Below are 17,661 nucleotides of genomic sequence, written 5' to 3' on the forward strand. Positions count from 1 at the left end.
CATCAAAGTTAAATTATCAACTAATCCATTACTACTAATGTAGTGTGCCTCACCCATTATCCTCATTACACCCATATGTTGCCTATTCTCGTAAGAGGTTGAGCTGTGTGCATTTACACTGAAGAGATCGTTGGCCGTCTTGTCTCAATTGTATACATATCTGGTGTCTTAGTTCATAATGGTCCTTGTATCAAAATAGTACTGTTCTTTTGGATATGTCCGTGCAGTTGCAGTGTTTACTGTGTCTGGATGGCTCAGTGATCAGAGCGTCTGCGTAGTAAGAGGAGACCCGAGTTTAAATCCTGTTTCGGCACAAAATTATAACTGTCTTGATTTCAGTCAATGCCCACCTGCTGTCAACATTTGTAATTCCTTTGTGTCTAAAAACATATATTTTTTGTAGGGCATCTTGTGTATTGTGTACCTTCACCAAACTGTCACTGTGGCATAGATAGGCCACTCATTAACTAGAAGCTGGCTGTAAAAAGCATCAACAACCTAGACACATAGTTGCTTCGGACTGTGACCATGGGAAAGACACCAAAAGTGTTTTTTCTTATTATCTTTAACTTACAGGACTTGAAATTGAAGTGTTAATGTCATCAACAAGCAATACATGTAAAAAGGGAACAACATGTTTAGAAATCCAGTTCTCAGAAATAGCTGAAAATGCTACAGCCTGGCTGGTCACCAGGAAGTTGATAAAGTTGCAGTTCCCAAAAGAAATGCGCTCTTTCACTGCGTCTAAAAAAAAGACATCATTGTGCATCCTTAAACTTGGAGAATGTTTAAATCTGATGATTGTTTTGTAGTTACCATGTATGTGTACATGAATAGTCTTATCCCAGCCAAGTTCTATGAGAAAAGAGTTGTTAATGTGCAGTAGTATGTCCTACTTGATGTTCATTGTAACTGGAATGGTTTTCAGATCCAGACAGCTGGTGTGCTGCCGACCCTTAATTCTCTGCCTATCACAGAATTTTACTTGCACAAAAATCCTGTGTGTGGGAAATATAAAACACGTGAGGCGTACACGAGGTTAGTGATATTTGTTTCTCCTTTATCTCGAAATATTTGGCAGTAGTGTTATGGAATTGAAATTGAGAGATGTCTATTTCCAAAATATAAAATGTTGTTTCTGGTTTGTTTTGTGTTTATGCAGACGTGGTGTTAATTACGATATTGTAACAGGTTTATATTTGAAGCATATTATTGGTGTGAGAGAGTAAAGACTAGGCTATTCTCCCCTACAAGGGCATCTCAGAGTGGTTCCTTTCATATGAATTGATTGATTTTTCAGATTATAAGTATCATAAAGTCTCAAACAGAAGGATCCATTCCAAATTCTATAAAAAAGGAAGTGCAGATATTTTCATTTGCAATTGAAATTGTTGTAAATGCTGATTATTTTTACTTTAAATGAAATTATGATAGTTGACTTTAATATAATGAATGAAAATGATATGTAGGACAAAATGTCATTGTCAGTTTGATGACAAATGATCATGTATATAGTTAATTTACATACAAAATAGTTATTTGTAAAAGTTAATCGGATTTTGAGTTAAAATGCAGGCTCGACTTTTTAATAATAAAATACCTAAAGATCTGGCAATCCTTAAAGTAATCATGGCAAATACATTGATAACCTGCCAACCCCTCGTAGATGCATGATAAAGGGAAAAAGGAAAAGAAAAGACAAAAATGGGAAACATCAAATGAATTGGCACTTGCTAAAAGAGCCTCAGTCAGGAGATACCAAAATGGAGTTGAGACATTGACATGTTGCTGAAGGGTAGCCACGTGTTTTAATGCACTTACTGAGATGCTTCCCTATTATAGGAGATCGAAATCCTGCTGTGTGCTGTAAGGATTTTGGTCAGTTACTGAATCTCTTCCAGGAAAAGCAAGAGAAGCTGTCCAGCGATAAATTGAAAGTTTTCAGCTAAAAGGAAGGCAGACTTAACATTCTAGAGAGGTATAAGTTGTTTAAGGAGAAACATCACCAGATTAAGGTCACTTTATGCATCATTTTTCAGGGAAAATTTCAGTTGGCATTTTGGGCCTGCTCAGACTGCTGCTGCACATATGAAGAACTGAAGGTGAAAATGAGAAGCCCTCGCATTACAGATGCAAAGCAATGTGTCACTGGAGAGCTACTGCTTCACAAGAGAAGGGCCTAAAAATTTTATACCGAGCTTACAGAAGAAGCCAAAAGGATATTTGATCCCATTGTATGTGCTATTAGTTTTGACTACATGCAAAATATACAAATTCTGCAGGTTCCTGCCCAGGAAACGTTTTATCTGTGACAGTTGACAACTTGTATATTTTGTATTTGTGACATTAAAAAAGTAATGCACATATTTATAAATATCATAGAGGCATTGGAAAATGTGGGCACAAAAAAGTAGGCCTACGCTCTTTTCTCTAGAAGCTTCTGCAGTGTGTTCCTCCATCAGTTGCTGAATTTCACTTACATCCTGGCAAGCGTGGAGGACAGAACAAGAACTGTGTTGTATATGTTACTGGCATTGACTGACTGAAACGGGTTTGAAAAGTTGGACACTACTTACGTCAAGAGACATTACTTTCTTCTTTGTGACAGGGATTTCAGCATACTCAAAAGACATATTAGAAAGTGTGACAGGTTCTATATGGCACATGAACTAACAGAGCTCATAATAAATTCCAGCAACAGCCAAAAATTTATTGGGACTGAAATTGGTGCTAGAGATGCACTGGAATTGAAGACGTTGTTGCAGCAGTTTTACAAGACGACTTGTGCTTCAGTTGAAAGTTGCCATAAAAGTGTCAAAGGCTATAAGAAAATCCACTTTCTTATCACTAATTTGGTGCATTTTACATACAGTAACATTGTACCTTCATAACACATTTGTAATTATTGGTTGTTATAAATGGCACTGTTGAATGCATTTATTAAGAGAGGAAAAAACAGTAAATACTTGAGGAAATTTCAAAAGTGCTAAAAGATCCTCAGTTATCAAACTCTAAATATTTTTTGTGTGCACAGTTTTTATTTTTTCGCAATGTGAAATGAACCCTGATATTCATGCAAATGTCGTGCGTTATTCATATTTTTTCCGGAGAAAAGAAAGAATTGTTAAAGTGTAATCATGATTTTACTAGTTCTTTCAAAACTATGTTGGAATAACTAAGTACCTTTAGCACATGATGATTCAAATAGAAATTATGGCACTCTTTTGTTTTTGGAGATTGTGAAAATACAGACATAATATTAAAAACACAAATATGAAATTACTAAATGTAGATGAGGTGACTCACTGAACGAAAGCGCTGGCAGGTCGATAGACACACAAACATACACACAAAATTCAAGCTTTCGCAACAAACTGTTGCCTCATCAGGAAAGAGGGAAGGAGAGGGAAAGACGAAAGGATGTGGGTTTTAAGGGAGAGGGTAAGGAGTCATTCCAATCCCGGGAGCGGAAAGACTTACCTTAGGGGGAGAAAAGGACAGGTATACACTCTCACTCACGCACATATCCATCCACACATTCAGACACAAGTCATTCCGCTCCCGGGATTGGAATGACTCCTTACCCTCTCCCTTAAAACCCACTTCCTTTCGTCTTCCCCTCTCCTTCCCTCTTTCCTGATGAGGCAACAGTTTGTTGCGAAAGCTTGAATTTTGTGTGTATGTTTGTGTTTGTTTGTGTGTCTATCGACCTGCCAGCGCTTTCGTTCGGTAAGTCACCTCATCTTTGTTTTTATATATAATTTTTCCCACGTGGAATGTTTCCCTCTATTAAATTACTAAATGTGTTTCATTTATTATCAATTAGCTGACAAACCTTGCATTGCCTGGATATGCCTTCTGGCAATTTTCTGTTGGAAATGAAAATGAACTTTGTCCATTGTGAAGTATCGAAAAAAATTTATTTCCGTGTATTTGTAAATTTCACATTTTGTAAAAGTGGTTCATGGTGTGGGTTCCTGTAGTCTTGTCCTAGTTCATGAACCACGGGCAACATATGAGTGGCCAAGTAAGTGGTCCCGACAGTCGGGATACCAGTTACTTTGGAATAAGGCTGGGCATCTCGGACATATTCTGAGTCGTGGTCACCTTTGTGCTCATACGGCAAAGACTACCAAATCCACCGGTTAGTCCCTCAGCCGTTAGGGGTAAAACCCAATGGGACTCGGGGCAAGTAAGGCTAGCAACCTGCTTCCCTGGTACTTTAAATATGATGCTGGCAACAATCAGAGCAAAATGCCTCGGACCTTTGGAGGTGACGGAGTCCCACCTCTGACAAACCAGGGACTCCTAAGATACGACTTGGCAAACAAATGGTAATGAGATGGGGAGCTATTAATATCAATGGGGGCTACTCTGGGAAGAAGGTAGAGCTGGCAGAGGCTGCAAGTAAGATGAGGCTGGATGTTTTAGCTGTTAGTGACATTCGGGTAAGGGGTGAGAAAGAAGAGGTAGTGGGAGAATACAAGGTCTACCTGTCAGGAGTCAAAGCAGGAATAGCACAATGGGGTGTAGGGCTTTACATCAGGAAAGAAATGGAACCCAGTGTAGTTGCAATAAGGTATATAAACGAACGACTGATGTGGATAGATTTGACAGTGTCTAGCAAGAAAATTAGGATTGTGTCAGTATATTCGCATTGTGAAGGGACGGATCAAGATAAGATAGATAGTTTTTATGAGGCACTCAGTGATGTAGTTGTTAGAGTAAAGGACAAGGACAGTGTTCTGCTCATGGGTGATTTTAATGCCAGGATTGGAAATCGAACAGAAGGGTATGAAAAGGTTATGGGTAAATTTGGAGAGGATATGGAGGCCAACAGGAACGGGAAACAACTCTTGGATTTCTGTGCCAGTATGGGCTTAGTAATCACAAACTCCTTTTTTAAACATAAGAACATTCACCGGTATACTTGGGAAGGCAGGGGAACCAGATCTGTCATTGACTATATAATAACAGATCAGGAATTCAGGAAGGCTGTGAGGGACACACGTGTATTCAGGGGATTCTTTGATGACACTGATCATTATTTAATCTGCAGTGAAATTGGGATTGTGAGGCCGAAAGTGCAGGAGGTCAGGTCCATATGTAGGAGGATAAGAGTGGAGAAACTTCAGGATAAGGAAATCAGGCACAAGTACATAACAGCGATCTCAGAAAGGTACCAGTTAGTTGAGTGTAGTCAATTACAGTCATTGGAAAAGGAATGGACAAGGTACAGGGACACAGTACTAGAAGTGGCTAAAGAATGTCTTGGAACAGTAGTGTGTAAAAGTAGGATGAAGCAAACAGCTTGGTGGAATGATACAGTCAAGGCAGCCTGTAAAAGGAAAAAGAAGGCGTATCAAAAATGGCTACATACCAGAACCCAGGTAGACAGAGAAAGTTATGTTGAAGAAAGAAACAAAGCCAAACAGATAATTGCAGCATCCAAGAAGAAATCATGGGAATACTTTGGAAACAGGTTGGAGACTATGGGTCAAGCTGCTGGAAAACCATTCTGGAGTGTAATTAGTAGTCTTCGAAAGGGAGGTAAGAAGGAAATGACAAGTATTTTGGACAGGTCAGGAAAACTGCTGGTGAAACCTGTGGATGCCTTGGGCAGATGGAGGGAATATTTTGAAGAGTTGCTCAATGTAGGTGAAAATGCGATCAGTAATGTTTCAGATTTCGAGGTAGAATGGGATAGGAATGATGATGGAAATAGGATCACATTTGAGGAAGTGGAAAAAATGGCCAATAGATTGCAGTGCAATAAAGCGGCTGGGGTGGATGAAATTAAGTCGCAACTCATCAAATACAGTGGAATGTCAGGTCTTAAATGGCTACACAGGATAATTGAAATGGCCTGGGAGTCGGGACAGGTTCCATCAGACTGGACAAAAGCAGTAATCACACCAATCTTTAAACATGGAAACAGAAAAGATTGTAACAACTACAGAGGTATCTCTTTAATCAGCGTTGTGGGTAAAATCTTCTCAGGTATTGTTGAAAGGAAAGTGCGAGTATTAGTTGAGGACCAATTGGATGAAAATCAGTGTGGGTTTAGGCCTCTTAGAGGCTGTCAGGACCAGATCTTTAGCTTACGGCAAATAATGGAGAAGTGTTATGAGTGGAACAGGGAATTGTATCTATGCTTTATAGATCTAGAAAAGGCATATGACCGGGTTCCTAGGAGGAAGTTATTGTCTGTTCTACAAGATTATGGAATAGGAGGCAAACTTTTGCAAGCAATTAAAGGTCTTTACATGGATAGTCAGGCAGCAGTTAGAGTTAACGGTAAATTGAGTTCATGGTTCAGAGTAGTTTCAGGGGTAAGACAAGGCTGCAACCTGTCTCCACTGTTGTTCATATTATTTATGGATCATATGTTGAAAACAATAGACTGGCTGGGTGAGATTAAGATATGTGAACACAAAATAAGCAGTCTTGCATATGCAGATGACTTAGTTATGATGGCAGATTCGATTGAAAGTTTGCAAAGTAATATTTCAGAGCTAGATCAGAAATGTAAGGACTATGGTATGAAGATTAGCATCTCCAAAACGAAAGTAATGTCAGTGGGAAAGAAATATAAACGGATTGAGTGCCAAATAGGAGGAACAAAGTTAGAACAGGTGGACGGTTTCAAGTACTTAGGATGCATATTCTCACAGGATGGCAACATAGTGAAGGAAGTGGAAGCGAGGTGTAGCAAAGCTAATGCAGTGAGCGCTCAGCTACGATCTACTCTCTTCTGCAAGAAGGAAGTCAGTACCAAGACTAAGTTATCTGTGCACCGTTCAATCTTTCAACCAACTTTGTTGTATGGGAGCGAAAGCTGGGTGGATTCAGGTTACCTTATCAACAAGGTTGAGGTTACGGATATGAAAGTAGCTAGGATGATTGCAGGTACTAGTAGATGGGAACAATGGCAGGAGGGTGTCCACAATGAGGAAATCAAAGAAAAACTGGGAATGAACTCTATAGATGTAGCAGTCAGGGCGAACAGGCTTAGATGGTGGGGTCATGTTACACGCATGGGAGAAGCAAGGTTACCCAAGAGACTCATGGATTCAGCAGTAGAGGGTAAGAGGAGTCGGGGCAGACCGAGGAGAAGGTACCTGGATTCGGTTAAGAATGATTTTGAAGTAATAGGTTTAACATCAGAAGAGGCACCAATGTTAGCACTGAACAGGGGATCATGGAGGAACTGTATAAGGGGTCTATGCTCCAGACTGAACGCTGAAAGGCATAATCAGTCTTAAATGATGATGATGATGATGATGATGATGATGATGATGTATTTGTAAAAACACCTTTGAAATTACGAAACGGTCATACAAAGAAATGTGCGTAATGGACAAATGTGTAAGTACAGTATCCAAATTAATAAACACATTACCTGACAGTTTCTTTGTGCTGGGCGCAGCTGCTTCACATGTCCACAATGCAATTTTGTAAATGTCTTGATGGCAACGCCTCTTCATAGCTCTATAGACAGATGTCATTCTCACCTACAACTGCTTGTGCTTCTCAGCTGAAAACTGTCAAAACTCCTGCCAAGTGCCAGAGAATCTGAGTCAACTGTAGGAGTGTGTTAGTAGTAAAGAATAAATGTATTAAAACTTCATGCACGATGTGGCATTTTTCCAGATATTTCAGTGTTTATGATGTCATATTTCTTCCACTGTGTGTGATACAATGATATATTTGTGTAGGTCCATTCTGCAGCATATGAGGATTCTGTCAGAAAATATGTCATGGATAGAGTTAGCAACAAAGACATATAACTTTGAATGTTACCCATGCTGCGGCAGTTTTTTTACGTGTCCATTGCTTATAACACTATATCTCCTGAACTGCGGTAGATATATGGTTCTTATCCACAGGGACTATTGCCTAACTAACCGCCCCCCCCCCCCCTCTCTCTCTCTCTCCCTCTCTCTCCCTCTCTCTCCCTCTCTCTCTCTCTCTCTCTCTCTCTCTCTCTCTCAATGTAATGAAATATTTTGTACTGTAATGTGCTCGGAATCGTGCCATGCGGAGGACCCGGGTTCGGTTCCCAGTACTGCCGGGAATTTTTCCTCAGTGTCACGGCATGCACTCGGCGATGTGAGGCTGGCAGACAGATGTTCAACAGAGTGGTAGTGGTTCCGACGATGACTGGGAGAGTGGTGTGCTGACTAAATGCCCTTCCGTACTGTATCTGATGACACAGTCGGCAGAGGACAGCACAGAGATCGGTCAGGCTCGATCGGCCCATCTTGGTGTGGGACACGAAACTTTGCGTTTACATTGCTTTCTGCCAAGTTGTATCGTTAGGAAGGAATTCAAACCAGACCAGTCTGTGAGGCCATGTTATTAACGTCATGAGGTTAGGTAGGCAGTCAATCTTGTGTTCCATATATCATATGTGCACTTTTTATTATTATATCGTGGAACAAATCGGTTTTAAGGTTATGTACAGGTGACTAGGCTAAGCTGTTCACCTAAGTTTTTCCTGGACCATTGAAGGTATTGTGACACTATCTCATCCAAATTAATTAAAAAAAGTCCTCTTTAACACATTTGTTGCCAAGTGTGCCAAACTGACACACAAGCTGACTTTTCTGGCAGGCCAAGTGCATCAAATGTATACACATATTTCAGGCCATGTGTATGATTCTTATACATAGCTATATTAATTTCAAATGGATATATAGTTGTCCAGGCCCCCTGGAGAGGCCGTGTAGTTTTGGTTCCGAAATCCACCGACGGACCTACGCCATATTACTTGTGTGATTACTGACGGGTTCTTCTCGATGTTGGCAGCTGTGTGTAATGGTTGTCTGCATGAAAAGCTCGCATGCTAGAACTGTCTGATAAAAACTTCTTAACTAATGTGTACACTCTAGTAATTAATTGAAATATGTTGTTACATCTACTGTTAATTCGTAAACCAACCAGTTGAAATATTAAAAATTCAACATTTATATTATTTCTGCTCTATTCTTCCAAAAAATAAATGTCATTCATCTGAAATCTGAAAACTTGATCTGTCCCTATCAGTCATGAGCTATGACCCAAAGCAAAATAAAATTATTCTTGACAAATTACTGCTGATTTCCACTGTAGAAGAGGTATTGTTTCCAGCAGGCGCTCAGTGGTGCATCTGATAGCGCATGTGACTACGGATAACAAGATAACGTGTTCAAATTCTGTTAGGATCATATGTTTTTAAAAGTTTTACACAAAATACGAAAATAGCGTTAACAAGAACTGGTTGTGGGTTGTTTTGATTGGGATATATTATATATAGATTCACATTGGTATTAGTCTGAGAAATGGATAACAGAGGATAAATGCATTTACTTTGCAGACACACAGTTCACTTTTTTGGAAAGCATTGTTAGTAGTGAAGGTATCACCACATGCCGTCAGTACAGTGAGGTGTATGACGATAAGGTTATTCGGAGAGATACAAAGTGTGTACAACGTACAGGTGACACTAACATAAGGGCTGTGATGTTTGTTATTGTAAACTAAGTTTAATGTCGGAAACAGACTTACTTCAGCTGTACATAAGGTGATGACACTGCAAAAGTTCAAACAATAAGAATCCTAGCTGGACAGTATGAAGATAAAAACATTGTTTCTAATAAAGTGAAAAGTGTACAGTGATCGCAAATGTAAGCGCATGTAAACAGCGAGGATGTTGTGTAATGGTTACACACACAGCTTTTATATGTTGTTGCTATTTTTGGTATATTTTTTATGAGATAGGTCCTATGAAAGCTTGTAGTATCTAATGTTTCAGTTAATTGAAACAGCCACCAAATGACATTAATATTCTTGTTTTCATTTCAGCATCGTCACAGCGAACTTCCCCCGTCTCATTAAGTTGGTGAGTTATAAAGTATGCATGATTTTTATAACTTTAGCTTACGTGTTATTTGTTGGATTAGTTCATTCTTCATACATCACAACTTAGAATACTTTAAGAATGTATTATTTCATTAATAATGCACCCATTAATGCCAGATCCAGCCACTTTCAAAGTTTCTGAGCACTGAAAATTGCTGATTTATGATGTTATTTTATACCTTTAATTCTTTGATTGATTAAAGTGAGGTCTATTTGAAAAGAAACAATTAGTGGAGGGGAGGTGGGGAGGGGGGGGGTGTTTGGAGTGGGACAGCTCATAAGCATTACCAGTTACCTGATGTAAGGATGTAGAATTAAATTTGGAAATTTTCCCCTAAGCATTAGAAATGTGAAATATTATGTACTCCTACTCTCTATAAATGAGCCAGTGTACAACTAATTTTATTTTAAAACAGTGGAAAATCCAGGATGGAATAACATCTGTACGGAAAGGATAGATTGCTACTCGCCACACGGAGGAGACATTTGAGTCACAGACAGGTGGAATGAAAAGATTGCTTAACGTTGAAACTTTCAGACAAAAAAGTCCTCCTTCCAGGATGGATAACGCACACATTCATATGAGCTTTCACACACGTTTGCAGCCACTGCGTCTGACATGAGAGGCAGTCGTAGGGTGGGTGGTGAGGGTGAGGCGGCGCCACGGGCAGGGAGGTCAGCGGGGAGTGGGTGGGGGCTGAGGACAGGATAAGGCTACTAGTTGCAGAGCCAGCATGAGCATGGGAACCCGAGAGCCCTGTGTGATGTAAAGTGGGAGACTATTCTTGGTAAAAATCGTAGGGGTTTATAAGAAGCGAGGAAGTAGTTGAAAAATTCTATCCATTATACAGGGTGTTCGAAAATTCTCATCTTAAACTTCTAGGGCTTGTGTAGATGGGAATGAGTACATAATATTTTGAATAGGAACCCATGTCTGGAAAAGTACTGTTTCCATTCAGCAATGATTTCAATTCAGATTTGTAATATGTCTATGTCTGCTGAGGGGGAGAGAAAAGTCTCAGAGTTGCTTGTCCTGGTATGCAGTAGGTTAGACAGGATGACGTTATTACATCAGACTGTCAGCTGATGTTACTCAGCATCTGCCTTGGTGTGAGACCTATTCAGTGCCTGTGTGTGTCTGATACAGTAAGCACAGTTCGGCACATTTTTCAGAACACACAAGACACACTCTTTGTGTATGTGGAACTGGAGGTAGCAGAAGAGCTGTTAGTCAGCTGTATCACTGAATGTTTTCTGCATCGTAATGTGCCATTGTACAAACTTTTTGCTCTAGCTACGCAATGGCTCTGAGAAACAGGTACCTTCACTGTGAGAAGGCAGAACTTTGTGCTCCACGGCATCACGCATGGCTGAATTTGAAGATGATATACTGCATCACATTGAAGAGAACCCATCAGTGAGTACTCGATCAATAGTGCGTGCGATGTGTTTTAGTCACTGTGTCATCTGGGATTTTCTGCACGAGCAGCAATCACATCTGTGCCACTTACAGAGGATACACGCTACGAGTCCAGGTGATTTTCCACAATGCGTTGCCTGCTCCACGTGGTTCCTGCACCACTGTATCGACACACCCCTGTTTCCACGTAGAGTTTTGTTCAAAGATGAATGAAAGTTCATTGGGGACTGTGCATTGAATTCACAAAACAGCCATGTCTGGGCAGACGAAAACCCTCTTGTCACACTTTTTCAGGAATTTGGGCTCTGGATTGGTATTAATGTGTGGGCAGGTATTCTGAATGGTCATGTGATTGGGCCATGCCCCCTTCCACTCACCTAACTGACCCTGCATACTTGATCTTGCTACAAAACGTATTGGACTCGTTCTTGGAAGCTGTGCCACTGAATGTCCATCAGGAAATGTGGTTTCAGCATAATGGTGCACCACCTCACTTCTCACAATGTGGTTCAGAGACAAGCAACTGACAATATGGTGGAAGATGGATAGTCCGAGGTGGTCTAACCATTTGGCCGCCAAGATCACCGGATTTAACTCCTGTGCACTACTTTTTGTTGGGTTTTATGAAAAGATTAATTTACAAGACTTCTTTAGAGACAGAGGAAGATATGCTGATACGAGCTCTGGCCACTGCACAAGAATTTGAAGAGACACCAGGTGGGATGGAGAGTGTGTACCAGAAGACTAGAGAAACAATATCAAAATTTTAGACACTGGGGTATCTTCATAGTAAAGTTTATTTTTTTTGTGTGTGTGTGATTTGGGGGCGGGGGGGGGGGGGGGGGGCGGTGTCTACAGCTCAACATGTTTTGTGAATGAAAACATGGTCCAGGTAGGCTGTATTATTTTTTTAATTATATGTGTGATTGGCCACTTTCAACCTTTGGTCAATCTCAAGTGTGTATCTTAAGCTTCCAGTTTCATTTTACAGTACATTATAATATATCGTTAGTACAAGTCGACAAAACATCTTACTTCTGTGTGTATGTGACACAAAAACAATATACTATTGTACATGGTTACTGTGGTGTCTAGGAAACTTGTGCACTCAGTTTGCTAGACAAACAATTCAAACAAATTGTATTAATGAGTTTTATTACAAAATGATAATTACAATACTTAACTTTTGCAATTACACAGATGTGTCACAAGCAAAGGGCGACATACAAAATAATGAATCTTCTTCGGTATAAACATTCTCAAGTCTATGCCACATAGACAGTACAAGCAGAGTAACTAGAGTTGACACTGCTATTGGACTCGCTAATCTTGAAGCTGCTATTCAACTGGGGCATCACCAATCAGTTGCAGCGCTTATGTCCTCTTCATGTAGGGGCTGCTGCTGTTGCATTGTCACCCTGGAAAAGGGTCAGTTAGTGTGTGATTGGCTGACATATTCTCACAGCCATGTCTTCTCTGTGCAACATACGCAAAGAAGTAAGGTGTATTCCGTTAACATGTACCAGTGACATAATGTAAAATGAAGCTGGAAGCATAAGATGTGTGTTTTAAAATGACCAAAGGTTTAAATTGGCCAGTCACATAGATAATTTAAAAAAAATTACAGCCTACATGGACCAAGCTTCCATTCAAAAAATATCTTCATGGTATTCAATTCATTGTCGGGCATTTGGGAGAAATAAATGCGTGGCAATTTTATGATTTTGAGAGGATATTTTTTTTTGAGAAGCCTCTGATGACTACATTTGCTTTATATATTAACCACAGGGGGTTGTTAGAGAAAAATAATTGTATGCATAATTACAGCATGAGAGCAGGGATTGACTAGTGGAAAGTAGAGTGGAGCTCTTTTGTATATCTGTATATGTATAGCATTGTATTTATATGTATGAACCTAAATTTGTTCCAGTCTGAAAGCGCTTAGAGTACCTTCCTACGAGGTGTCACTAATTATAGTATACTGTGGCAGAAAGGGTTATGTGAAGACTTATAAAGAGTTATAGCATTATTTGATTTTGTTGTCTTTGAACCACTATTTATTTAGTGATGAGGCAACAGTTTGTTGCGAAAGCTTGAATTTCATGTGTATGTGTATGTTTGTGTTTGTTTGTGTGTCTATCGACGTGCCAGCACTTTCGTTCGGTAAGTCACATCATCTGTGTTTTTATATATATTTTTCCCACGTGGAATTTTTCCCTCTATTTTTTATATATATAAAATTCAAGCTTTCGCAACAAACTGTTGCCTCATCAGGAAAGAGGGAAGGAGAGGGAAAGACGAAAGGATGTGGGTTTTAAGGGAGAGGGTAAGGAGTCATTCCAATCCCGGGAGCGGAAAGACTTACCTTAGGGGGAAAAAAGGACAGGTATACACGCGCGCGTGCGCACACACACACACACACACACACACACACACACACACACACACACAAGCAGACATTTGTAAAGGCGGATGCCATAGGGCTCTGGTGGAGCTAGGGGGAAGCAATAAGGTAAACCTAGTGTGGCTCCCTAGCTACTCGGGGATTTGTGGCAATGAACGAGCCGACAGGTAAGACAGGATGGGGCAACGACTGCTTTTATTGGACTGGAACCTGTTCTGACAATCACTAAGGCTATGATCAAACTAGAACTACGGAACTGGCTTAGGAAACAGCACATAGAATATTGGACCAAGGTCCATAAACAAAAACATGGTAAGGTAATGATGCCTCAGCCATGTTTTAAAAGAAGCTCTGTAATCCTGGGATTGAACAGGAAAGAGATTAAACTCATGAGTGGACTGATGGCCGGCCATGGGAATTTCAAAAAACACATACTCACAATGCATATAACGGAAGAAGACTCTAAATGAAGGATCTGTGATGAGGATGAAGAAACTGCATCACACATAATCTTAAAGAAATTGTGTCTAACAAAAAAAAACTGGTAAAGGGACTCATTGCACTATTTAAGGGCATTGGTTGGCTTTAGTAGATATACAGGGAGAAGTGCTGCACAATAAACTTGGTTTCAGTGCAGGCAGTGGTGGGTTAGACCAAAGCTGTTTTAGCTTCCGTGTCAATATCAAATCAAATATGGTATAGGTTTTGTAAGAAGAGCATTTGTACTGTTTGGAATTTTCTTAAGCAAACTAGCTCAACAGTAATGTAAGTGATTGAGCTTATTATCATTCTTACAATATATAGTGAATTTAAGAATGAGCTGCATGTTTGGCTAATTATTCATTCGATTTTGTAGTCTGAGTCAAATGTTAAGCAGAAGTTGTTATTGCATCGCATCACTCTCCATTGGCTGTCCACTGTGGTGTGTTGGAACATTCATAGGGCCTACAGGGATTAAGCTGGTGGTATCATTTCTGTAGGATTGAGGAACACCACTATTCTCCAGCCCACCAGCGAAGTACGGTCTAGGGATATATCCTGTGGTGGGTGGTGGGAAGGACATCTGTCTTTTGGGGCTGCCTTATTTTCTATTTTGGCTTTAAAACTCTTAAACTCTCTTTTCCTGTCTTACTTGCCATTACTTTGTACCATTCTATTGCATCATTGTCCATACTGAATCATTCTGTCATATGAAGCCTCCTACTTTGTGGTATACTCTCTGGTCAGAGTGTAACAGTGGGCTATGGTTTCGATGTGTTTCATACTGTGTACGATCTGTCATCCAGTTGAAAAGTGTGCCAACTTTTACCTTTCTTTTGGTCACTGTTCTTGAAGTTATTTGCTGCTGCAGACCTGTTATGCAATGCCACTACACTGTGATGTGCGACTTGTTCACCTTTTGCATTGGGGGGGTTGCTGAAAAAGAGCTTTGATCTAATTGTGCTACCAAAATGACATAATAAGTTTTGTGATAACTCTTCTGTATTATAATCACAATGTTTTTACTGCAGAACTTCATTTACAATTAAGAGTGATATAGATCTCTCATTGTAGCTCACAGTAGATCATAACATGTACTCCTTTGCTAATTTGACATTTCAGACTGACTGTTCTTATATGTACTTCAGTTATTCGGGCACTGACACCGTTGCCCACACCCACGTCCTTTGCTATGTGGCTCCCAAGACACTGCCGAGCCTTGGCAGCGAGGCGTAAGCAGCCCTTTCACAGCAGGTGGAGACACTCACTTGCAATCGCACCTTGTCGATGTTCTGAGCTGAAGCCTTTACACCAAATCTGCCTGTATGGTAAAGCAGAGCACGTACTGTTTTTATGTTCTACATTTTACAGTTACCCAAATGAAATTTTTGAGTTGCGATAGGCACAATAAGAACATTCACACAATCGTAGCTTTCGGCCATTAAAGCCTTTGTCAGCAGTACACCCACACACACACACACACACACACACACACACACACACACACAAGCGCAACTTGCACACACATCTGCAGTCTCAGAGAGCTGAAACTACACTGTTCTCTGAGACTGCAGACGTGTGTGCAAGTTGCGCTTGCGTGAGTGAGTGAGTGAGTGTGTGTGTGTGTGTGTGTGTGTGTGTGTGTGTGTGTACTGCTGACAAAGGGCTTAATGGCTGAAAGCTACGATTGTGTGAATGTTCTTGTTGTGCCTATCGCGTCTCAACATCTCCGCTTTATGGCGAGTGGCAACTTTCCTTCTCTCGTATTGTTACATTCCATCCTCGATTTTCTATTGTTTGATAAATGAAATTTTTTGTTTCCATGAACGTCTTTCGTTGACTTAAGTGGTTAGAAATGGAACATGTTATTCTGCAGAATCACTCAATTACACTATAAGGTCTGCCTGAGTTGAAGCAGCTTCCTGTCTTCCTGTCTGTCTGCCTGTGTGTGTGTGTGTGTGTGTGTGTGTGTGTGTGTGTGTTGGGGGGGGGGGGGGGGGGGGGGAGAGAGAGAGAGAGAGAGAGAGAGAGAGAGAGAGAGAGATTTCTATTTATGAAATCATATTAATAAAACAAAGGAAAATCCAGTATGGAATTAACAGTGTGATGAAAAGGATAGTTGCTACTCACTATATACCAGAGTCATTGACTCGCAGATAGGCACCACAAAGAGAATGTCGCAAAATGATCTTTCATCCAACACACACACACACACACACACACACACACAACTCATGTGTCTGTTGTCTATTTTTGATAAAGGTTGTTTTGGCCAAAAGCTGATTTTGTTTCTCTCTTTGTGGTGCCTATAGCATCTCCACTATATGGTGAGTAGCAACTATCCTTTTCATAATATTGTTACAAATTATATTGATACACATATTTAAAAAAATAGTTTCCATAAAATAAGATGTGTACATCTTTTGTCCTTCTTCTTCTTCTTCTTCTTCTTCTTCTGCCACTCTAGGGTAAGGCCCAAGGCCTGTTCTGGTCTCACCATTTCATCCTCTGTCTTCCCACACGTCTTGCACCCTGTGGCTTATAATCCATTTGTGATGACATACGACATACACGTTCTCTCCATGTTTCTTTGTATTGGATTGTATTTTGGGTTATTGTTTGGATTCCAAATTTTTATACAACTTTTGTAAAATAGTGAAAGGTTGTGGTGTGGTCAGAGTGGAGTGTTTAGCTGTATTTAGCGTGTTTGGCAATGTTTTGACTACTTGAGCAATGTCTGCTCTAGACCTGTTACTCCTTGAAGGTACACCTAGCACTACCACCTTAGCTTTCCCTTATTAGATTGGTGTAGAGATTCAACCTTGCAACTCTTGTGATTTGTCTTAGGCTCCAGCTATGCTGTGCCGTGTTCTTCTTCAGCATTGAACTTCTTTCTTCTGTGCAGATTTCTATAAGTGAAGAGGCTATAAAACAAAACACTGTCTCTCTATTTAAATAAGTGTAGATTGGTTCCAATCAGCTCTGTATATTGTCACAAACTTTCATAAACAGTTACACATTACATGTGTAGTTACTACTCCCAGAACCAACTAACATTGCTGTCTCAAAGATATCTCATTATCATGTATGTAAATAGTATAAAACAACAATCGCATATATACATCATATTCCTCTTCCGTGGTGCTGGATGTCTTCCATGGTACTAGAGCTCCTTCATTCCTCCCTGCTCCACGTAAATTCAGATGCTCTCCACTTAGATTCAAATGCTCTCCAGCAGGTAGACACAGCACCTGCCAAGTAGTACTTTCCCACAGTATGTGACCCAGTGTTTACAAATGCGATCACATGCATCGTTGCTCTGAGCACTACATTTCACAAACGTATTATATGCCCTTCCATGAATGACACAGATCGCTGTAAGATAAGATCCCTTAAAGCAGAACCTAGTTGCATGTGGTATACATTAAGATTCATTTGTAAAGAACATGTAATG

The 17,661-nt window shown here is 40.2% G+C and overlaps 1 protein-coding gene across 1 annotated transcript in view; it reads left to right on the forward strand.

Annotated features, from left to right (window-relative positions):
- Positions 1 to 17,661, forward strand: part of LOC124550601 (nuclear RNA export factor 1-like) — a 135,068-nt gene that overhangs the window by 55,818 nt on the left and 61,589 nt on the right. The window contains exons 8-9 of the mRNA XM_047125324.1: positions 929 to 1,038; positions 9,847 to 9,895. Of these exons, the coding sequence (XP_046981280.1) occupies positions 929 to 1,038; positions 9,847 to 9,895 (159 nt within the window). The remainder of the gene's footprint in view (positions 1 to 928; positions 1,039 to 9,846; positions 9,896 to 17,661) is intronic.

Source organism: Schistocerca americana, chromosome 9 (genome assembly GCF_021461395.2).
Source record: "Schistocerca americana isolate TAMUIC-IGC-003095 chromosome 9, iqSchAmer2.1, whole genome shotgun sequence".
NCBI lineage: Eukaryota > Metazoa > Arthropoda > Insecta > Orthoptera > Acrididae > Schistocerca > Schistocerca americana.